This window comes from Xenopus tropicalis, chromosome 1, assembly GCF_000004195.4.
Source record: "Xenopus tropicalis strain Nigerian chromosome 1, UCB_Xtro_10.0, whole genome shotgun sequence".
Lineage (NCBI taxonomy): Eukaryota > Metazoa > Chordata > Amphibia > Anura > Pipidae > Xenopus > Xenopus tropicalis.
In genome coordinates this window covers 179,452,313-179,477,655 of record NC_030677.2, presented here as the reverse complement: position 1 = coordinate 179,477,655, position 25,343 = coordinate 179,452,313, and the positions used below count along the sequence as shown (strand labels likewise).

The 25,343-nt window shown below is 38.8% G+C and overlaps 1 protein-coding gene across 18 annotated transcripts in view; it reads right to left on the bottom strand.

Moving 5' to 3' along the window:
- The window catches only part of mef2c (MADS box transcription enhancer factor 2, polypeptide C (myocyte enhancer factor 2C)), a 167,552-nt gene that overhangs the window by 9,649 nt on the left and 132,560 nt on the right, over positions 1–25,343 (bottom strand). For 6 of the 18 annotated variants that reach the window (XM_012968753.3, XM_012968434.3, XM_012968474.3 and 3 more), the window contains 6 exons: positions 24,522–24,665; positions 16,110–16,296; positions 15,391–15,438; positions 3,762–3,934; positions 3,029–3,052; positions 2,125–2,254 (listed from right to left, as the gene is read on the bottom strand). In XM_012968753.3, coding sequence (XP_012824207.1) covers positions 2,125–2,254; positions 3,029–3,052; positions 3,762–3,934; positions 15,391–15,438; positions 16,110–16,296; positions 24,522–24,665 — 706 coding nt within the window. 18 annotated transcript variants of the gene reach the window in all.

The window sequence follows — 25,343 nt, the reverse complement described above, 5'->3', positions numbered from 1 at the left end:
CCCATAATTGCCCCTTTTGCTCCTATAGGGGCGAGAGCAGCAGAGTGCATTCGTTTCCATACCCACATTTATTCTCAGCACAGTTGAAGGTGGGAGTTTGGGAATGGAAATGAGAAGCAGCTGATCCAGCCTGACATAGCAGCACTCACAAATACATCAAAAGCCATCAGAAATAGAGAGAGGCTGTCACAATTACACCAGGCAGATCTTGGCATCTCTCATCTGTTGTATTAATCACAAGTTGCAAAGATATTTCAGGAATATTTAGTAAGCGTATGCATCATTTATCTACGGAAAACAATATTCACACATTCTCTCAAGTTGATAGATTCACTAAATTTATTTTATGTTTTACAAAGCTACACTGTTTACGTAGTTAATTCGGCCAGAAAAAAGTACAACTATCTATCAGGTTCAACCCTTCCTGGTGATGCCGACATCACTGACCTATATAAGAAATGGAAGGAAACATTTGCAGATGTTGTATCTCTCTGTAATGACATACACAACTATATACACACTATCCAACTATATGCTCACACTTACAAACATATATAAACATTTACTTACATACACACACTAATTGTGCTCTGGATATTTGCTTGTTTAAGAAGATATCCAAGCTCTTTTATAGTCATAAGGGCTGTGACAGACAGGAAGATTAGTCACCGCGCTACAAATCTCCCTTGTCGCGGGCGACTAATCCCCGAAATGCCATCCCAGCGGCTAGAATGTAAATCGCCAGTGGGATGGCATATGCGGTGCCGCAATTTGCCGAAATCGCTGAAGTTGCCTTGAGAGGAAACTTCGCGATTTTGGCGCCGCGTATGCCATCCCACCTGCGATTTACATTCTAGCCGATGGGATGGCATTTCGGGGAGATTAGTCGCCCGTGGCAAGGGAGATTTGTGGCACGATGACTAATCTCCCCGTCTGTCACAGCCCTAAAGGGAAACTGCCAACATCTCCCAACTATTTGCTAAATGGGTGACCTATGGTCTTATCTAATGTACTTGTCATGAATAATCATGTCCCCTCACAAGTACCTCTTCTCCAAAAATAACAACCCAAACTCTCATAGTCTTTCCTAATTATTTCATTGTTTCATTCCTTTCCCCAGTTAAACTGCACAACTCTGCACTATTTCCAGCTCATTAATAAGCTTTCTAAATAAAGGGCCACAGAATGGCACTGCATATTCAAGGTACCAGGGATATATAAATAGGCAATGCTTTTATGCTTTAATAGCCCCTTTTATATAAGAGAGTGCTTGCTTTAGTAGACACTCACTGAAACTACTTAGCATTGCACATTCCAAAAAAGCCCAAAGGCCTTTTTAACGTAAGAGGCCCCTAATACAATTCCATTTAGTGTATAATTAGCATTCAATTTATTTTTGCCTACAACATTGTATTTATAACATTAAACCTCTTCTGTCAGTTTGCTGACCAGGATTCAATGGCATATCTCCCAACATCTGAAAAATGCAAAGAGGGACAAAAAGAGATTCCCAGGCCATGACCAGACCATGACGTTCAAGAATCCTTGAAGACATTTATATCCTGGACCTCTGTTCAATTTCATGTGTTTCAGTCCTCCTAAGTGATTTACCTATATTTACATTTATTGGAAGTTGGAGAAGTTGTTCTGTAGTGTGAATGAATTTGCCCAGGGTTCTGAATTGATGCCTGGAACATAGGAACATGATCGTGTTCTTTAAACTGTACCACAGACTGGTGTGTTTATTTAAGAGGAGTGCTAGGCCTAGGTAGCAGGTAAGCAATAAGAATCACTGGGGGGTGCCTAACAACGTGCGCCCCTCATTGTTCTTCAAATGAACAGCCTGAACAACTGTATTAAAGAGGCTGATGTTAAACTCTACTCACAAATGCATACTGCATATCCCAGGCAGTTGGCAGTACCCAAGTTAAAGTGCAGGATTAATGATTTGGGCCAACAATCTGGGTGAAGTGTAAACTTTACCAAACAAAAGCAAAGGAACTTATACCAGAACTGAATAATGGTGATGATCATGGGTTTTGGATAAACCCCATGATTTCCTGCAGGGGCACTATGCCTGCAATCACAGTAGAATATTTAAGGAAGAGACTCGGCGATACATACCAGTGCCATAGGTCGTTGAAATGGCAGTTGGATATCCCCCCATGCCTTGCCCTGGTAGGGTAGGGGTGGCTACAGGAACCACTGGGGTAGCCAGTGACTGTGCCGACTGTGAGTTATTTATCCTTTGATTCTAAAAAAGGCAAAAAGAAAAAAATAAAGGACAACATTATTTACACATTTTTAAAGCCGCATTCCATGCATTCATTTACATTTTCCCCTCTTGATAAAGGAAAAAAAGCATCAACATGATACAAATTAATCATTTAGCATGTGGCTCCGGTGAACTCTGGCAACCCTATCATTTACAATCTTTCAAGAGACCAAGTGTTGCCATGGCAACCCATTACATCAGCTTCTCCTTGGCAATTGAACTTGCCACAAGTAAAGATTGCTTTATTGTGGGCTGAAAACAGACCATGTGGAAAACCGATGAAATATGCATACTGTACTGTCATTGTTTCTTTATCATTCAAATGCGCAAATGTCGCTTCAATTGCCAGCCCCTGGGTCCCAGGGTTTATTCTGCTAATCGATGTTAAGTATTTTGGGTGTGCAATTTAACAAATTACCAGCAGATGGTGCTCTTGTTCCTTTTTGTTTTCTGTCCCCTACAAAATAATTCTAAAATAGTACACAACATAAGTGTATGCATATTTTTACAACTAGCAATTATAGTTACAATATAGAATTCTATCTATCTATCTATCTATCTATCTATCTATCTATCTATCTATCTATAATAGTGATTGTTTTAGAGATAAGAGCCAAAGAGAGATTATATTCATGAAGCCTATTTTACACAAAACCCTGTACATTTGGCAATTTTTCCCTGCTGAACGAAAAAGAGAAACAGCATCTAACATTTGTGGATGGGGTTTGTAGAGGAGAAGCAGCTTGCACTTACCAAGAGCAGATCCACATCCTCAGACTGAGAGCAGGGGGGAAAGGAGTATCAATTAACAATTAGTAAAAGTAAATTTTTAATAAAGGGCAAATCTCCTTGAAACACAGCACTCTGTTATTGTATTAAGCCAATTGTTGAACAAGCAGGCTACAGAGTAAGTGCATGAGAATTCAAGGTAAACTCAAAACACAATATTGCAAACAATTACAAGTACTGTGGGCATAAGTAATATTTTAAAAGACAAATTGAAGGGTATAAAACTTTTGGCTTTGGCTTTTGAGATTATGTTGGCATAAAGGGCTGCTGTACAATGTACAGCAGATTTAAGTAAACAGGGGGCAGCTTTACATATGATCACATATAAAAAGCTCAATGAAATATAGACATTACTCCCAAGATATCTCATAATTGCTTCTTTCTTAGCAAGCTAAGTCCTACAGTGGGATGCCCCTTACCTTAGCATATTCAGTTGCAGTATTATTATTACTCTTGCAGCCAACAATTCACATGTAAAGCAAGAAAATGTATTTTGCATGCTCAAAAATATATAAATAAGTGCGTTTGAAAAAGATAAATAAAAACAGCATTTGTTTCTGGCCACTAGGGGAGCTGTTGCATCAATATTTGAGGATTATTTTCAAGCTAGCTTTCCCAAGTCAAGAAATAAACTTATTTCCATGTACATATTAATGCAGATTTGCAGAAAAGAAAGAGAAAGAAAGCAGTGTATTACCACGGAGGGCATCGTGTTCTTGCTGCCAGGTGGAATCAGAACTCGGAGGTCAGGTTTGCGGTTGTTCATCCCCAGGTTCATTGGCGGCGGTGATTTTGTTTGCATATTTTTGTTCAAGTTACCAGGTGAGACCAGCAGACCTGGTGAGTTACGATGATTGCCATAACCATTACCTGCAGCCGAAACAGACAGAGATGTACCTAAGGGTCAGTCACCAATCTACATGTAATAATGACACAGGCAATGCAAATTCCTCAGCACAGATCTCATGTTTCTAATGAACTACAACCCCCATAATTCTCTTGCAATTCTAGCCCAGTAATATCTGGATGACTCTACTATATATTTATGTATACAAAACATAATAGATATTATGAATAACCATATTATTTTTGGTTACTTCTAACTGTAGCCACTTTCCTTTATGATCCCTTAAGGACAATTTAGGTATTTATATGTATAACATACTAATGTGAGGGAATGTAATAAAAGGTGTAAACAGAGAAAGGTTTGCTAAATTTAGAAAAAAAACCCCTATAAAACTCCCATTTTTTTTACCACAGTGCAACACAATGTTTCTTTCTTTTCTCTTTCCACCTTCATTAAAAAAAAAAGGGCCACCGACCCCAGCAACAAAAAGAATGTTACCCTGTGAGGCTACGGTATTTTATTGTTGTTATTGCTTTTTAGTGCTTATCATGCTAATTAGAATAGAACAGAATCTTCTATTCGTTTTGAAGTCTGTTATTCAAACCATTACCTGGTTGCTAGGTTAAATGGGACCAGCAACCAGATAATAGCTGAAAGTAAGCTGCAAGTAAAATGAAAAATCTAATAAACATGTAACAAAGAAATACAAGTTTTTTCCAGCTTCTTATTAAAAATTTCCATATATTTTGAGTCTGTCCTCTATCTTAAGTTATCATCTCTATTCAAACACAGACATCATTCAGGGAAACAAGCTGGATAGGAGCTACCATATTGCTTCCCTTGGTTAAAGGAAATGTATACTTCATTATAGGCAACAACCAATGGGGGTGGTACAAATGTGGGTAGGAACCACCAATGGGGGTGGTACAAATGTGGGTAGGAACCACCAATGGGGGTGGTACAAATGTGGGTAGGAACCACCAATGGGGAAGGTACAAATGTGGGTAGGAAGTCTGCTGTGGGTTCCTGTTCTATATAGTTACATTGTTCCCCTTTATGTTTGTAATCCCAAGGGCTGCTTTTGTTATCTATATGGAGAGTTTCCATTCTTATCTGTGCTGACAAAAGCCATAGGGCAACCCCCTCATATGCAGCAGTAGAAATACAGAGGGGAATGTATCTGTGCGTGCTGCACGTTGGCCCATATCCTTCAGAATTTGTTTATTAGAAATTATGTACATATCCCCTTAAATTGTTGCTTGCGGTGTCTCATCCTTTCTGCACATCTTATTAAAAGTCACTTCATTCCATCATAGATCTTTTTTTCCTTATCTCTTGTTCCTTGTATCCCTACAGCGCTAAATCAACACTTGATGAGAGCTCGCTTCCTATTAGTAACCAACAAGGCTTCACTCTGATATGTCAGCTTATTGAGACATATGTCTTGCTAATTGCATTTGCATGCTTGTGTTTACTTACTCACTTGTGATTGAGGGGCTCAGATAAGGCTTATTTTCATACCAGCGTGCAAGTGATTTTTTACAATTTCAGACAATCAAGCCGGCTACGGAAAGTGACTTTGCAGGGGACGTGGGCTTTTTTTTTTTTATTTTATTTTCGGATGATTTTAAGAATGCACTGATGATTTTATGCGATTAAATAATGAATGCCAGTTGAAGGATGTCTTTTGATGTAACATTTTGGAAAGGAGCAGAAGCAGATCCGTCTTCCTCTCAAGCAAAGGAGGGGCCGCCCGTTTGGGTTTGTTGCTGGTTTTTGGCAGATATCGCCAGCTAAAGTTTTTAATACGTGTAATAAGCATTAGAACTTCCAGTCGCTAAATTACCATGCTCTGGGCATTCGGAAATGATAAAGAATGTGCCGCTCTCTATTCTCCCAGAGACCAGGCTTTTGAAAGTCGTTGATAAATACAAGCATGTGGTTTTCAGAAAAGGAGATGTTGTCTCTTAAACCACTATTTAACCTTATCCTTTGCTTTCCATACAGAAGGGCGGCATGCTCTGTGGCATTTCTACGTGCGCCAGAAAACCTTATCTGTGCCAGAGTTCTTTCTTATACAAGTACATCAAGAAACGCGTTATTGTGCCTTTAACTTATCTGTGCTGAATTATTATAACTGCTGAGGATTTATAAAGCACCAACATATTCTACAGAACTGTACAATAGAAGGGAGAATAACCGATACACAGAGATGACATTTTTACTTTTCTGTTTGGAGAGTATAGAATTTTCCCCCATAATTTTGGGTGTTGTGTGTCTGAAATATTATATATTTTTTAAAGATAAGGATGGCAGGACAAAAGTCAAGTACAGATATGGGATCCATTAGCCAGAAACCTGTTATCCAGAAAGGTAAAAATTACAGAAAGGCCATCTCCCACTGAGTACATTTTAGTTCAACAATTCACATTTTAAAAATGATTCCTTTTTCTCTGTAATAATAAAACAGTACCTTGTACTTGATCCCAACTAAGATATAAATAATCCTTACTGGAGCCAATACAATCCTATTGGGTTTATTTAGTCTTTAAATTATTTGTTTAGTAGACAAGGTACAAAAATCCAAATGATGAAAATACCCCTTATCTGGAAAACCTCAGGCCCCGAGCATTGTGGATAACACAGGCGAAGGCTGCCTACAAATCAAGTAGACATGCAGCGTAACAGTGTCTATATCTGCCCATGCACTGTACATGCCCAGCCTTTTCTCCGCTAGGCTAATGCATCTAGCCCTTCAGAGGAATTCAGGCTCTTCAAGTTGAAGCCACCCTTTGTTTAAACTTCTTTTTTACTTTAATAAAGGTTAATTGGCAATTACAAATATAATTAAAAACATCATTAAAGGAATCATACTGCTACTGGTCACACAAAATCTCACCCTTTAGGCTGATGCCACACATGGCGTAGGGCTGATTTTTTCGGCAAGAGGAAAAACGCTTGCCGAAAATTCAGCCCTACGCCTGCTACTTGTGCCTGCACCCGAATGAATGGAATGCGCTCGGGTGCAGGCACATGTAGCTGATATAAGCATGAAAACGCGAGACTTTGCATTCTCTCGCATTTTCATGCGTATATCGGCTACATGTGCCTGCAACCAAGCGTGTGGCATCAGCCTTAAGGTTTGCCTTTTCCTGTTGAATCTTTCACTTTAGGTCACTGATTGCTGGACTTTTTCCATTTATAGTGTCAACCTTTGGCCAGAGCCCTCCTTAAATGATAACACTATATATATAAGAAAGATTGATGAACAATCACGTGGTCAGAGTTGCAATAATATCTATGACAGCAAATACATTATCACCCCAAATGTCACTCTAATTCTAGGTGAGATTCTAGGTGTATCAATATCAATTGGGCATTCTCCCCAAATTATATCCAAACTGCCCATTGGGTTCAATCCCTTTTGCCACTGAACTAGCGTGGGGCAGTCCCATAGTTTGCAGAGAGAATCACACACTCACTAGTAACATACAACCCAATAAGCCTAATAGGCTATTGGCCTTAGCACTTAGCCCCATATGTAATAAAAGCACTAAGTTTAAATGAATGAAAAAATCTGCTCTCCACTGGACACAATAACAGATTGTGATGCATCCATCTTTCTAGCCTCAGAGCCAAGCAGAGTTAGAGTTAACCAGTACAGCCTCTCGTGATGTAGTGCATTTTCTGAGTGAACGCATGATTAGCTGCATCACTGTGTGCATTCCTCATGTCCTCCTTTTCTAAACGATTGACAACTTTTTAGACAACACTTCGGCATAACAAAGGAATCTACCTAAACTGAAAGCACCAGATTAAAATAAATACTTCATACAATATTATTTCTTCACTTTGCAATAAAAGCACAGAAACATAATACTGATTATAAAATCAGATAAAATACACTAGGAACATACTAAATTGAACTAAAACCATGTATTAAGATTGTGTTTGTGACAGAAGGATGACAACCCAAACTGAAAGTACTATAACGCAGCCTAGTCATTATCAGCACAGGAAACCCCCTTACTTAAAAGTAAAGTTATAACCCAAAATACAATTTAGGGTTGAGTGCTCACCACTTCCTCACCTGTGGTAGAACACATTGCAGCCCAGAATAGGGAGCCTAAACTTGTAAGCGGCATTACAAGGTCATAGACTTATAGCAGGGGGAGCATTGGAAGCATTCTCATGCCTGAACTAAAGTGGCATATCTAAGGTAAACTCTATTGTAAAGTGGGGAAGATAGAAAGGAATAAATATGGTCATTCAAAACTTAAGTTTACATATGGTGACTCTTCTGCTCTTACTATATTCAGATTCCCATTACTTGTATCCAGCCATAGCTGATAAAGGCAGCAGTTGAAGTTCAGCTAGTGCTAGGTCAGGTTTCCTCAGACAGAGAACATGTATGCGACTTCTTTGCCCCAACAGGCTTGTACTGCTAAAGGAAAACTATACCCCCATAATGAGTACCTAACCAACAGATGTTATATTAAGGGGCACATTTACTAATCCACGAACGTCCGAAAAGCGTCCGAATGCGTTTTTTTCGTAATGATCGGTACTTTGCGACTTTTTCGCGAATTGTCGCGACTTTTTCAAGCTCTCAATACGAAAGTTGCGACAATTCTCCAAAGGCATAATGGCAATGAAAAAGTCGCGACAATTCTCCAAAGGCATAATGGCAATGAAAAAGTCGCGACAATTCCCGAAATTTGTTATGGCTATGAAAAAGTCGCGACAATTCGCGCAAGTCGTACCGGTTACGAAAAAGTCACGACAATTTACGGGAAAGTCGTAACGGCGACGAAAAAATCGCAAAAAATACGAAAAAGTCGCAAAATGTTCATTTTCCAATCCGAATTTTTCTCATTCGGATTCGTGGATTAGTAAATCAGCCCCTAAGTGTACCTATTAAAGAATCTTATCAAACTGGAATATATAAATATTGCCTTTTTACATCTTTTCCCTTGAGCCACCATTTAGTGATGGGCTGTGTGCTCCCTCAGAGATCACCTGACAGGAAATAATGCAGCTCTAACTGTAACTGGAAGTAGTGTGGAAGCAAAAGGTACAACTGTGTCCATTCATTGGCTGATGTAGCCTAGCATGTATCTGTTAGATTATTTGTGTGCACAGGGAAGTGTATGATCCGAGGGGGCGGCCCTTAATTCTTAAAATGGCAGTTTTCTATTTAAGATTACCCAATGGCACATACTGCTAAACATTATATTTGTATGAATATGGTTTATTTAGATGAAGCAGGGTGTTACATATGAGCGGTTTAATGCAATATATTTTCATACAGACCTACAGTGTTCAGGGGTATTGATTTCCTTTAAGGACAGAGACCGACCTAAGTGACTGTGCCTATGAGGGTGGTATCGCCAAGTTATGATGTTTACTACAATCTAACAAACACTTTCTTATGGGGCAGGACCATTACTTATGAACCTAGCTCATGTAAAAGCTGGGCAGTTGCCAGAATTATTGTGCAAAAGGATATGTACAAGAATAAAGAACACTTGTTTACCTGGTTTATACAAACTGTATATGTTACCCAAGGAGGCCTGGTGCTTATTACTCATGTACACGTGTAGTATGTTATGTGAAACACCCCTCTGTTACCATATGCAATGGCATACTCCAGAGGGCTAAAAAAAACATTCAGTTCTTGCCTCTCCCAAGGAGCTACACACAACTGGGATATGAAAATCGTGGTGAGGTTTGTTAGTACACGTAGCTGGGCATCAAGACTGTGGCACCGGAACTCCATAGCTCACATTGCCTCACCAGTCCATCAGGGACTCGAGGGTTAATGTGAATAACCTCATTTGCATTTAAAAGAGAGGAAAGAAAACATAAAAAATCTAAATGTACAGTTTAAACATGCTTTAATTCTACACTTTACAATTACATTCCGACTGGAAAATGATCAAATTAAATGGAGCTCTGTGCGCCGTGTCACATTCCACTGCCCACTTGAAAGAGCAAAAATTATATGTCATAAATGAATGGATTTCCTGATTATACGGTGTAAGAAAATGGAAAACAGATGGATTTAGAGAGAAGGGTGCACTTTACTTTTAGCTAAAGTCTGAATGAAATTCTTAGTTACATGTGGATCTGAGACCATAAAAGAACCTAAAATAGGACAAAAAGAGGAAATCGGAGGGAGAGTTAGAGGAGAAATGTGGAGTCATTGCACGGGCAACCTCTGCACGTATACGTTATCCTGCTGCTGGCGGAATGAAAGTCAGCTTCTCGTATCTGGTGATCTGAGCCAGAAAGCGAGCAAGTACACAGACCCCCACCCCATCATTATCAAGCTGTTCCGAGGGGCGTGCAGCTGTATGAGGGGTCATGGACTTGGCAATGCAAGCAAGGCCAACAATGTCAGGCCTAGGTCCAACTTGCCAAAAAAATATATATTTTGGCTGGCCGTGCAAAGTTATTTAAAACAAATGTTTTTAATGTTTTGTTTCAGTGACACTTATTTATGTTCAAGCCATCTCTGTGAACATCTAAATACAAAACTGGCTTCCAAAGCACTCCCAGCAATAAATGGTTAAAAGGCAACTAAAGTTAAGAATTAAGATGACGGAGCCCCAAGACCCCCAATATGTAAAAAAAGTTTGCCCAGGTGACCAGTAAATGCTTCCTGCTAATTGGTTACTGCTTTTGGTCAGACTTAAAGGGGCATATTTATTATAGAGTGTAAGCAATATCGCGGGTGATGTTGCCCATAGCAACCAATCAGCAATTCGATCTGAACGGTCACCTACAAGTTAGAAAACAAAAGCAAAGATCTGATTAGATGTTATGGGCAACATCAAGTGATGTTGGCTTACACACTATAATAAATATGCCCCTTTAGTCTCTTTTACATAACTTAAGGCATCCTCAAAAGCATTAGGTATATATAGTACTTATGGCAGGAATTAATTACAGCAGAGATAGAAAAGCTGTGCAACTTTATATGCTGCAGAACTACAACTCCCAGTACCAGCTGAGAGCCTTTACCTGTCAGTGGGATGCCGAGAATTTAGCGAGTTCTCAGTATGCATAGCACGTGGGCTTAAATCTAGTTTATAGACATTATTAATATGGCACAGAAAAAATAGGCCATGCATAAATGTCTCAGGTTCTACTTGCATTGATTTACTCCCTTGCAGTACTGCTCCAGGGCTCTGTAAGTAAATAAGCCCCATTATTTTTTAAGTGTATTGTTTCCTTTCCTGTTGTATCGTTTAATGTATAGTGCGGCATACACAAGTAGAAACGAAATATATATACTTATATACGTACAAAGTGCTGATATGCATGCACTAGCCCTTTAACAGAAACATATGGAGAGCCCAGAAGTATGCTGGTAAATTCTAAATGCATTGTTTATGTGGATAAATAAAGAGTACATTCTTGTTTCAGTGCCTTACATTTCCCAGAAGAAACAATCTCGCTGGTTACATCTGGCAACTGACTATAGTGTGTTTGTGGTTAATATTTTGCAGCTGGTTAGTTTAATTATACCTAAAGCACACATGACATTGCTGTTGCTGTCAGTACAAGGGAGAATATGGATGGCAGGCTACATTTCTTCTCCAGCTCTGCCGCAGTGCTTTAGCCATGAAATATTTAATCACCCAGACTTTCTGCTCATTAGGTAATTTCAGATTAATAATTCCCTGCTATTAATCTTCCCATAATGACTTTGAAATATTTAGTCTGTGGGGCACATATAGAAGCAGATTTGACTGCCATTGTAATATTGTCTGGGAAGAGCAGGCATTCTTCAAGAAGCTCTATCCTTTTTATAAAGTATTTAAAAGAACAGTAACCCAGGAAACCTATAAATGTAAAGAATTCCCATCAAATAGGATTATTAGCACTTGTACTCAAACCTATATAGGTGCAAGAATGGATGTCTGGAGGGCCCAGCCTCCAGCCATGTTAAAATGAGATTCTAGGAGAAAGTCTATTTGCTTCCTATTCGGAAATCCAACGTACGTTGACTTAAGGTGAACAATTAATTTGCTGTTCTGAACAACATTTTCACATATCTATAACCTTATTTTAAGTATTGGGGAGCCCTGGCCAGATGTTGGATCTCACAATGGTGCCTAAAACCAAAAAGCCTACAGCCCAGTTCTGACTACTTCAAACTACCAAGAACGTTTGGGCTGTACCCTCCCAAGGCACGTGGGGAGTAATTTCTTTTCTGAATGTGTGCTGAATTATAAGCACATGCTATGCTTGCCTCAAATGTCTATGCAGTGTTGGACTGGACCTGTTGGTACCCATCAAAGAACCTGACAAAGAAAGCCCATTCTAACAACAATTATATTTAAACAGTGCCAAATGTAATAGGTGTCATATAGACATATGGTCTAAATAAGACATGACTGATGGGAATTCTCATTGGCTTTTTCCCACTACAGCTCCAGAGGGATCCTCTGATACTCTCGCCGGCCAGTATGGCCCTGTGTCTACAGATTAACTGAGATACTGTTTTGGCCAAGCAAGGCAGACAGATGCATCAACAAGGGACTGCTTGGCATTTGAGTTAATAGAAGCCAGTCACAATGAGCTATGGGCATCAGTGAATATCACCCCCCCACCACCACAAAAAATCTATTATATTTAATGTGAAGTTTAACATCTATTACCTATCATTCCAATCTCTAAAAAATGTAGATGCAACATTTCTACAGAAAATTTTAAAACAAATTGAAGACATTCGGAATTTACAAATATAGCAAGAACCCTGAACTCTCCGGCATTCTAATACATGACTAGATTGAATCTACTACATACTAATAATACAGAGCTCTCTGTTATTTGGAGGGAGTCTGAACAAAGACAATATTTGATGTCACTCAAACTGCACTAAAAGACATACCAAGCTCCTAAATAGTTTTATTGTTTAAATATATTATTGGGCAGACAGTTGAACCCTGAACTGAACTCATCTTTTCATCCAGCTTACTCCCAGATCTCCCCCCATGGCCTGCAAAACAAGCGTGTGCAATGGAATACCAGACAATGAACAAAAGCAAGGCTATCCCTAATAAAGCACAGTGGCAGGACTGAGATGTCCAGAGGTTCACATTTTAATTTCTAGGAGGGACACAGACACAATATTGGGGCAGACGGGACATGAAGTCATGAGGATTTACAGTAACAAAAATAAGACTCCTGAGTTGCATATTTGCTATGTGACCTACTGACCATCTGTAACCTCGCTGCATGTTTTAAGTAGCAATGACTCTTTCTAATGAGTGGAAGTTCCTCATAACAAACAGGCATTTTGTTCACTGGTTCCACTAGTATATATCTTAGTCCATTTACAACTGGGTGACTCCTTAAGACAAACTTAAACCATCATGTTGCTGGGATCATCATTTATTATCTCTTTAGTGGAACGCACAATGCACCATAAAAGGTTCCCCAAATAACCCTTTAACCCAAAATAATCCTTTCTGAAAGAACAAATGGCATATTGTTGTAAAATAATTGTTAGATACTTTTAATATTTACATTGTGGGTATCTATCCTATAGCTGTTAAGGTTTTGAGCCAAGACCTAAAGACTTCTCTTTGTAGAGCATAGGCAGCAGTTTTCCTTGCATTCCTCAATGGTCCTGGGCCAGACTGTATCATGTTTATCCTTCAAGTTTGCCCCCTGATATTGCTGCCTTGCCTGGGTCCTATATACTGTATATAACTAAAGTCCTGAGTGAACTTGTAACATTCTAAGGTATTCTAATAGTGTCTAATAGTTATATAAGCGAACACATATAGGAGATATAACTGTTTTAAACATACTTCGCATTCACAGAAATAAACCTTTGTTCTGAATAGGATGTCTCCCCTAGTTTCTAAGATGATCTTGCATTCACTGCACAATAAAGCTCTTCTCCTCTTACTGAGGTTAATACACTTGGTTGTGATTAACAGAGCCTCTTCTGAGACGAAGAAAACTTCACTGCTCAGAGCATCAAATAACTGATGAGCCTGACTAAAGGCCATCAAGACGCAAGTCAAGTACATAAATAAAGCAACAACTCAGTCTTTGCCGGATTGTGATCAGGTTGCTAAGGTTAAGGAAGACAAGACCGCAACCAGAAAAAAATATCTTGATGTGTTCAGAATATTTAAATCTATATTTTTCAAAGACATATAAACATATTCTGTATGTTAAAATGTCAATACATTATTAGAACAAATATTCAACCAGAAACATACAAGAAGGTTCATTGGCTTCTAATTACATTAACTATTGTGTGCGAATGTGATAGGGATCTTAAAGGAACAGTAACACCAAAAAAATCAAGTGTATAAAAGTAATACCAATATAATGTACTGCTGCCATGCATTGCTACAACTGGTGTGTTTGCCATGGGGGCAGCCATTCAAAGGAGAAAAGGCACAGGCACTTAGCAGATAACAGATAAAACACTATTGTATTCTACAGAGCTTATCCGTTATCTGCTATGTAACCTGTGCCTTTTCCCCTTTTTCCCAGTTGAATGGCTGCCCCCAAGGCTACACAGCAGCTTATTATATATAAACTATAGTAGAGTTACTGTAGCAAACACACAACTTTTACCAGTGCAGGGCAACAGTACATTATATTTCATTTACTTTAAAACTCTTTAATTTTTTGGTGTTACTGTTCCTTTAAAGTGTCAGCTCCACTGGGGTAGGGACTGATGGGAATGATGTATAATCTTTGTAAAGTTCTGTGTAGCATGTCGGCGCTATAAAAATAATGGACAATAACAATAATTATATTCTTAGAAGACTGTATGAAACCACTGTCACTGACATCTTCAGTTATTTTTAAACAGCAGTAAGGCATTCAAATAGTTAAGCTGCTACCCTCCAGCTGTTAAGCCTAACGCAATGGGAGTTTTTTGGCCACTGATGTTGCCCAGAGGAATAAAGCAGCACTCACAATGGACTTGTACACTCATCACCATTGCTTATATAATTGAATCAGATAAGTGAAGCACATAGAGGGGTCACCGCTTTTCTAAAAAAAAAGTGCCTCTACCCAGTCTGGATTAGCTTCTATTTAATTAAATGGGAAGCGCCTTTTAATTTAGATGATTCTCATTCAAGGGAATGGGAAGACCCTTAGTAGCAATTAGTGAAGTTTTGGACACCACCAGCACAAGTTTTAGTGATCAAAAACCTTGCCCCAGACCCCCTGTCACATACACATGACCTATTCCCAACATCCATTCTCTCACATCTGCCAGCTTGGGGGCAGGTAAAGACCAGATAGATTTGAGATAATGTTCACATAGGTGGTCCAGTTTTTTCCCTGACACTGACAACAGGGGGCTAAGATAAAATGATACAGGAATGTTCTTTTAAAAGCCTGGAAACTCTATATCACTTTAAAGCAACAAAGATGAAATACATTATTTATTTAACCTCTAAACTTGTTGCTGAACACTGTGGTGTTTTACCTGCACTGGTGCCTGCACCGGTTGTGAGGTCCCCACCCATTAGACCACCTACAAATTAAAAATAAAAAAACACAGGAGTTAGCAGAGTTGAAAGTGACCACAGATCCCACATCTTAGATGACTTCCATAAAGCTGCTTGGTCCGTTTTCACCATTAATTTACTTGTGTCTAGCTTTGGATAATATAAAGGCTAAATATAACCTTGAGCTTTTATGTAAAATATACATTTTAGTGCACAGTAAAAGGCAGTCACTGTGATCTGTAAATAAAGCAATGTTTTACTGGCATTAGTCTGCTGTTGTACAACATACTCTGCTCATGTAAAACTGTGTGTTTAGGCTTTAATTGTGATTTGTAGTCTGAAAATCATTGAATTATGAAACCTATTTCTTATCAGCTACAAGAAGCAGGCTGGCAGCTACTAATTTTCCTGTTCGACATAAGACCCTGAATCCTGCATGCAGTCATCCATATATATTTTCGGCTAATAGCACTCTAGAGCAAAATGGCACCCTGCACCATAGCCATAGCTGTGTCACTTATCTTTACTTTCCATCTACATAGGGCTGTTTGTCTATGAGGCCCACCCTGGTTTTAAAATCCTCTAAAAACAGCTCTGGTTATGGCAAATCTGAGGATAACATAAACAAGGTGGTGGGTATGAAACAGGTCCGAAAAGTGGACAGAATACAGGCCTTATGGATTAATGCAAATCGTACCTGTGTTACCTGCACTTGGTGGTCGATGCGTCACGCCGGGAGACATGCTGTTTCTATGCAGGGATGGGTGGGAGAGTGGCAAAAGGTTGTGGTTACCCAGTGAAACAGCTGGATTACTGTATGCCAAACTGTTTGGATTGGACACCGGGATAGAAACGGGCATCTCAAAATTTGGAGGAGGAACGGCCTAAGCAAAAAAAAGAGAAGAAATATTTATTGTAAATATTGTACTATGGAGAATTAGTACAAGGAGTACACATACTGTACTTGTAATACATTTTTATGTCTGGTATTGCAGCTGATAGGTTTAGGCTTTTATCAAATGTCAGTTCAGCATTGGCAATAACTATTAGAGCCCAATTATTCATGGTATGTGCATTAAAGTATGAAACACACATTATTATGTGAAGATAGTTTCATCAAGTAAGCAACAATTAGAATAAAAAGCAGTACAAAAGTAAGTGGGACTAAACAAGCACCCCACTTAGAGGGAACATCGCCCCTTTAAGATGGGTCATGGAGTGGTCTCCCCTGCTTGCACACCCCTCAAGATGTCTCTGTCAGTAAATATTCCATTCTCTCCACAGCCATGTGAAGAAGCAGTTCTCCGATCACCCATGTGTCCCCCCAGACATTCACAGAATGCATGACATTTAAATATAATGGAAAAAGTACCTGCTGATAACAGGATACCCTTTATATGAACAACTAAAATATATTTATTAATCTTTGGCTAAGGACTCTTCACACCACTTAAGAAAAGTGAATAACTGCCTACGCAGAATGGTGCCACTCATTACACAGAATATTACTTCTGCTTCTCTGGAAACTGAAACACAATCCAAACAATAATAATACAGGTATGGGATCTGTTATCTGGAAACCTGTTATCCATAAGGCTCCAAATGAAAGGAAGGCCATCTCTAAACCCCAGATCCCAAGCATTTTGGTTAACAAGTCCCATACCCATAATAATCAACATGATTTAACCAAATATAAGTTTTTTTTATAAATCAAATTTCCATTTTCTGCTAGTTTTAGGCACATGAATAGATGTGCCTAAAGTGCTAAATAAAATATAATTGGTGATTTGTGTTCTAGGCATGATAGGGCATAGACAAAAATGTACAGTAAAGTTGGTAGTTCTGAGGTTCAGCTTTTCTTTTGAATACAATATGACAATATTAGAAGACACCATGGAGTTCCCTGACCCGTATAACCTTTATATGGTTATGGAGGTCCTCAGTTATGTCCAATATTCTTTTTTTTTTTTTTACAACAGGGTTTATATTTGCTGGGTGGGCTTATGGGTACACAAATGTGATTTAATGGTCTAGGATGTACCCACACACTCTTTTCTAGTAATTAAGAGAGCTTGTTAAACTCCAATCCTGAACATTCTCAGCAACGCACGCTAATGATCCTACTCAAAGTACAAATGCAGGCCTAATTATTAGCAGATGTTTTTGCCCCATAAAATACATGTCCTTAGGCTCTTTCTGCGGAAACCTGAGCGTCCCTTTTCATGAAGTGCCATTCCCAACTTTTCTGTTGGCAGAGATAGTGTTTTCTTATGGATGAAGAAGTCAGGTTCCTCTTTGTACTAGTGGTTACAGATATAACCCATGTTTCATATCCACAACCCAGCCTTTCAATGGTTCTTTTTTTCTTCATGAGCAAAGGCTTGCCGTTGTGCATTTTAACTGCTGGCTGTGTGTTCTTACCACCCCTAGTTTGTGGTCAGGTGGGCAAGACAAACCCAAAATGGATATAGTGTGCCATGTGTTTAGAGCGTCTGTGAGGCTGTCATTTTGACGGTGCCATCCTTCCTGTGTAAAATGGCAGTGTCCAGCTTTCAGACCAGGACACCCTATACTTTAAAACCACAATGACCACATTCTGAATTGCCCTTTGTGGGTGCTCAAGGTCAGTAATTGACTCTGGACACCATTTGTTTTAGTTGAAGGTTTTGCACAGCAGAGGTTTTTAAGTTTATCACCCCCCTTTTTTAAAAAGAAAAAAAAACCTACAACAGTAGCAGTCACTTACTTTTCTGTTCTTGTTTAGGCATGGCACAACACATTACAGTAAGACACTGAATATCAGGGCTGGCTTTAGGCCAGTCGAAGCTATTGGGCCCAATAGGGCCCCACACCCATAGGGGCCCTACACCAACAGGAATAAGCATATAATGCTTGTCCCCAACAATGACTGCTCGCTGTTCTGGGACATTAAACACAAAGCGGGCACTGCATTCATACTGATACCCCAGGGTAAACACAGGGGTCTTTCACTGTGTATAGTGTGTTTGAGGGACCAACAATCACTGTCTCACACTGTACATAATCTGCTTGATTTGTCAGTGCCCAGTGCTTGCGGGCTACATTGTGCCATGAAATGTTGGGGGCCAATGAAACCAGTGAAAATAGAGGTGTAAAGGGCAGGGTTACAGCATCAGTCACATGGAAAGAGCAAGAGGAAGGGATTATTTGCTCACCCAGCCCTGGAATTCTGTACCAGTTGGCAACACCTTGTGTAGGAAGCTCCACCAAAATGGTCCCAATTGGACCCCGCAGTTTATAATACCGGCCCTGCTGAACATATTCTATATCAAATCTAAGAATGCACTGGACTATTCAATGGTTCTTCTACACTTCTGTCCTTGCTTCAGCTGTCAGAGAAGGCTGGGAATTGTACTTTAACACAAGCTAAAGGTTGGACATTATGTCTAAACCCAATAACATATTTTATTTGCACGAAATGAGCTAACCAAAGAATATTTTAACATATATGGTGTAATGAGAGTAAGGGATTCACACCAGGTTTGGGGGATTTCACATATCCCAGTAAAATTCCTTGTCCCCTCCCGTTAGTAATCCTTACCTCCTGTCCATCTCAATGCCAACAGCTGTTATTGCTGTAATCAACATGGCTTTTAAGAGGCATTCATGTCCCACTTCTCATATTGCAGCACTGCTATATAAGCAGCTAAAAAGGCTTGTGTGAAAACATACTGTAACTATCACGTCACCCAGGAATTTGGGAGAATCATAAGTGCAAGTGGCAGTGCCTGGAGCCCGAGAGCTGCGTGTCATTAAGGTATGCACAGGGCAATTAAGAAAATCAGTCTAGATCACTTCTAATAATAGCACCTCTTCTTTCAATAACAACAATTGTTTGTGTGATTTTGATTCTGTCTCTTTTTGTCGCCTCATTGAATTTTCTTTATCATAATTCTTTACATTTATAAATATGTTTTTAATCCAGTTAAATCTATGACTCTACTGAGACTCCTGCGTTCTTTACATGGCTATCAATATGGCGTAAAGGGCAGTATTCTGATATCTTGCCTCACCATCACCCATAAGAGATACATTTTATCCCAATTGGTTTTGGTCTTGATGTAAGGTCACGTGTACATTTTTCCTTAGGTGGGGGTGGCAAATGCCTATAACAGCAGAAAAACCTTCCTTCCTTGTTAATGTGGAAATGAAAGTAGGTCTGCGGGTTCTAGTAAGAAAAGGTGAATATCTGCTAAATATTTCAATATTTTGCACCTTTCCCTCACAGGTTTTTTTTTAATTACATTAACCACACAGAATTGTTTCAATATTCCTGGTACCAGAAAGTAAATCTCCAGTGCCTACCCTAACTCTATCAAGCCTATATATTATGGCATTAATGCCTTTAAGAGAGGCTGCATAATAATCTCAAGGCCCACATGTATATAAACATGTGTTTGTATATGTACAGGTGTGTGCATTGATGTGATCAAAATGGAATCTTTTCTTTACCATTTACCATTTACCATGAGCCTTCAGAGTGCCATGTTTTTTCTATTTATTAATATAAAAGTACTAGGGATTGATCGGCGAGGCTGAACTTGATGGACTATTGTCTTTTTTCACACAAATTCCCATGAGGCCTACTTTAGGAGCAGACCATGTAATGTACTGGTTCACTGACAAAGGAAATATCTTTAGGTGTTGCCAACTGTGCATATAGAACCCCCAAGGCCCCATCCCCAAGTGTGATAGGGGTGGAAAATTGGATGCATAGTTATTAAAAGGTGTAAATAAAGTTTACCACAGTTCACCAGAAGGAAGCTTCACAGCTCTATATTAATTTAGATATAGTTCGTATGGGCAGGCTTATCAAACTTCTGCCTTTGATAAATATACTCCTAAAATCTTGTATAAGTGAAAAGAAAGCTGTAGAGTTCCCTTCTGGCCAAATGTGCCCCATAATTAGTCTAGCTGAGAACACCTTTTAGATTCTGAATGTCAATAAGAACATGTCTGGTCACTGAGGGGACACATACCCAAATAGATCTGTGACTTGCTGAAACTTACAAATGACATGTCCTTACAAAGCACAGTTATATATTTTACAAAGAAAATAAATAAGAAGGAAATATACATACATTTATACCTAGTTAAGGATTAAGAGATGAACCGGAGAATGAAGTCAAAATATACTTGTTTAATAATTTTACATTAAACATTTTTAATTAGAGTCTAGACAAGTCTCGTGGCTTAGGCTTAGAGAGCTATAAAAATAGCCACGTGGCACGACATGTATCAACATTTCAGACAAAAGGAAAGCTAGGACACAAGGACATGATCGCAGGTGGTGAAAGGCTCAGAGGTAAAATTACCAAATGCTACTTTCTCGAAGGGCAGTGGGAAGAAGAATAGTTTCTTGAAATACTTGAAATTACAATATTTCTTTTATAGCTCTTTGAATAGGACAGCTTGAATGTCACAATCTTCCCTCAACTGTCCCCATGAATGTAAATACTAGAGAAAATTAGTAATGTCTAACCTGGGCAGTAAGGCTGATCCCAAAACAATCATTTTACTTGGCAGAATTGTCTTCTTCATTTGACATATTTGACCCCACCTATGATGTAATTAATGAACCCCCATGTTTTATAGAGCTTATTAGTTTTAGCTAAGTTGAAAATGTATAGTATAGACTAGACCTTTTTTTAAAAAAAGAGCAAGGGCCCCATAAATAACACTTTATTTAGAACTAGGTGGCCTATTCACTAAATCAACGAGTTATGTGTGGCTGATTCTCACCACAAAGCCTCACAACTTTGAGGAACAATCCTGGCTGTAGTTTTCCCACTTGGGGGGTGGCATAGAAATAGCCAAAATGAGTCCCTCTGGCAGTTTCACATGATTGACTCACTAGTAGCTAATCATGCATCTGACAGCGTCGTTTATAAGCCAGTAGGGTGGAAGCCAAGCTAATCTTGCTAAATCAACATGGCTCATTTGCTACAAAGCCTGAGCGTTTCCAGGTGTGATGATTCCTATAGCTTTCCATGTACATGCAAATACTAATGCAGTCTATAAAACTGAATAAGAATTTCTATTTTGAAGGTTTTATAGGTCAGGCCAGTAGTGTAAGTAATAAGAAACTGTTGGGAACCCTTGCTCTAGAACCACATTCAGTTCTATCCGGCAGAGGGCAAATTACTTTCAATAGCATAGATTCCATTAATTAATGTCATAGATAAAGGTCTTAGAAGAGAGCCATATAAATACATCAGGAGGATCACATCTAATCCAGGGGTGTCCAGATGGACAGCACTGCTCTAGGACCTTATGTTTAGGAGACTGGGTACACTATTGAACACGTTGAGCAGAAGGCTCTAAAGCCCACAAAATAAAAGAAATACATTTACATATGTATGTCATCCCAGCTGGAGAAAACAATCAATCATACACTGATTTATATGCATATAAACACATATTCCATTCAAGATTGCATCAAAAACAGACAGAGAAAACAGCTCATGCAAAGTTATTTCTCTTAAATGACTGGCAAGGCATGTGAATTTCCTTGAGGCCGAATATTAAATGTAACCAAACGTTACAGCACAGCAATGAATGCAGGATATTTAGGAAAAGCAAAGCTTAAGAATGCTTTCATCTCACCCCAAAACACACACACGTGATTTAATCCCTGTCATGGAATCTCATGCACTTTGGTTCCCTGCAATTTGCAATTAGTGCATAACCCATTAGTACAATTACATTTTGATGCACTTTCCAGAATGCCAGATTACCCAGAAAGCCTTGCAGTGATAGTTCCTTATGGACTGAAACTTTGCTCTGATAGTAGTTGTTTCAAAATTTTGCAATTTCAGATATATTTAAGTATATGTTTTCAGAGAAAAATATACTATTTATTTGACTTATTTTCTTTACTTGTTATGTTGTACGGTGATAGCTGATTGCATATATTCTGTCCCTATATATTTATACGTGTTTCTATACATTTATACATCTTTTTCTGTGAAAACAGCATATATTTATGACTAATAGATAGTCCAGGGGAATTTGTGGGCACCATGTTGGGCTTATGGAGTTATGATAATGATGGTAGAAAGGTAGCATGATGAAATGCATAGGATGGTGTTGTGCAGAATAAACAATTACTACTTAGATTATATTGGTAAATTCTGTAGAAGGCCCAACTGTGCATACTGCCCACAGATCTGTATAAAGAAACATACTGATACCAAGGCATTGCAGCCAAGAAGAAATTAGAGGAAACATTGGTAGGGTGATACATTTAACAGAATGGGATAGAAGAATAAACTGCACATACACTACGCTACCAAAGGCTATAGTTACAATTTAACTGTATTAATAAATATTACATTATTATTTTAAATTTGTACAAAGTATTTGTACTCAAAGGGAAACAAGTTGCACCTAATTACCATTTTTGTACTGTAGCATTTAGTTTTTAAAGGTGCTATAAATAGCATGGCAACATTTTATGTCCCACAGTAATGGCTCTTCTTTAGTTGGTTTCCTAATATTCCTGCATTGCTATTTTATTACTATTAATAGGAATCTAGTACTCCTATGGTTGCTATTTTGGAGGCCAATTTAGCACAAGCTGTATTGCACAGTTCTGGGCAACCAAAAGAGATCATCATCATGGCACCGTGGTGCCAACATGGGCACAGAAACTAGTGGTCTTTACATTCACTTTTAGTATGTTATAGATGTACCTATTCTAATCTAACATTAACTGTTCTTCATTATGTATTTTATATGTTTTTGAATAATTACGGTAGCTTTCCTGTACTTAACTTGTAACTGACCCTGGCATTAACAAAAAGATAAAGCAAGGTTTTACATGAGTCTGTTTATGCAATATATTTTTATAGAGAACTACATTGTTTGGGGGTATAGTTTTCCTTTAATATTATGTCACCTTTTTTAAAGCAACAATGGAGGTCAACTATAAAGCTCTCTGAGTCAAATAGGAGAAAATGTTGTCAGTTAAGCAACATCACATGACTCAATGCATGAACCCAAGGCTTAAGTCTCAGGTTTGGAGCAAAATTAGCTTGGACACAGTTGAGTTCTACGGTAATTAGATAGGGACATGAGTCCTCTTGTTGCAGCTTAAAGTGATAGGGTGTAATGGAAATAAAAGGTGCAACATGTTCTTCAGCAACCTATGAGTGGGAAGTATTCACAGGTCTGTGATTTGAAACATCTGACTGGTTGCTATAAGTTAAGGCAAGGATCTATGAGTAGATTCTGAAATCCTGGACCAGCTGTTCTGTATGTTGAGCCCCTATAAGTTGCTGCAAGATCCTTTTCATAAGCAGACCTGCAAATAACCCCCTGGAAATTACAGATCCCTACTGATCTTGTCCTAAGGGATTGGTATAAAGTTCCTCCATGACCTAAATGATACACTTTGTATGAGCGAAAGGTAACTTCCACAAATATATCTATAAATATTCCCAACGCTTGACAGCTTTTAAAATATTTAAAGGCCCTGTGCTGCTTTCAGTGGCTGGGAAAGCACCTATTTGGCACCACGGCCTCTATGATCCTCGCTTGGATGATTCAGAAAATTGTTAGTGCTACCATAGAAAAGCATATGCAATTTTAAATATGCTGCAAATCTGACACATATCTATATATTTGTGAATGCTATAAAATGTTCTGCTCTTCATTTTCCCTATTTCCTGTGATTTTATTAATGGGGTGGGGTAGAAACCAGCACTACAAGGATTAAAGCAGGGATGTGAAACTCACAGCCTGCAGGACATTATGAACTATGACTGAGCATGCTGGGAGTTGCAGTTCCCAAGGGCTGTAGGGCAGTAAGTCAAAGGGTGTTACTTCAGCGGATATGAGCAGAGCAGCCATCCACCCTTCAGTACTTACAGGTATTTTATGACTCTTGATCATAATATCAAACTCTTCATTAATTTTTTTATATTTTTCTTCAGTGCGTGGGGTGAGAGCATAAGAGGAGTCAGGATCTGGGCTTTCACAGCCTTTATTCTCTTTCTTGTTCAATGCCTGCCAGGTTTAGAGAAATATCACAGTGTAAAAAAGCGGAACGGTGTCTCCGAGTACTTACACACAATCTTTGCCTGCTGATCATAAGATCAATATCTTCATTAATCTTTCTGTATTTGTCTTCAGACTCAGGGCTGTGACCTACTGAATCGTCTGCATCGGGATCTGGGCTGTCACAACCATTAAGTCCTTTCTTTCTCAAAGTCTGAAATACATAATTTAAACAGTTCAGGCCATGGCAAGACAGAATGGGCTGACCCAGGGAACTCAGGGTTATTGGCAAGGCTTTAAAAATAAGACACTTTGCTCTTGGATTTCCAACCTGCAGTCCTCCAGCAGTCAAAGGGATGCCGGGAGGCTGAATATGGACAGCAGAAGGAGCGCAGGTTAGCAATCAGGGATTTAAACCAGGCAAAGGAATATATGACCAAACTAAAGGAGATACTAAAGCAAAATACTGGCAGATTCTATACTTTTGACCCTGATATAGAGACCTGATTTTAAGCTATTTGCCTTGCATTTGTCAATTACAGGTCCCGGAAATGTGAACTGCAAGGGGGAAATGCTTTCCTATCCTTCAACATAAAGTCACATACAAAAACAAGGCTACTACAATAACAAAAAACTGGGAGACTATTGCTACTCTGCTATACTGCAATTTACATACAATATAGATCTAATATATCTCATATATATACATATATATTGCTATTGGGTTAATGTCACACATTTTCCATTGTGAACAACTAAGAAAGCCCTGAATATGGCAGCCCCATGCAGCTGTGGGTAATTCCAATGAGTTGTTGGCACTGCTATGTTTCTAGAACAAATTTGAGCCCATCAGCATTTAATGATCAGGAAGTGGTATGTGTATTGGAAAATA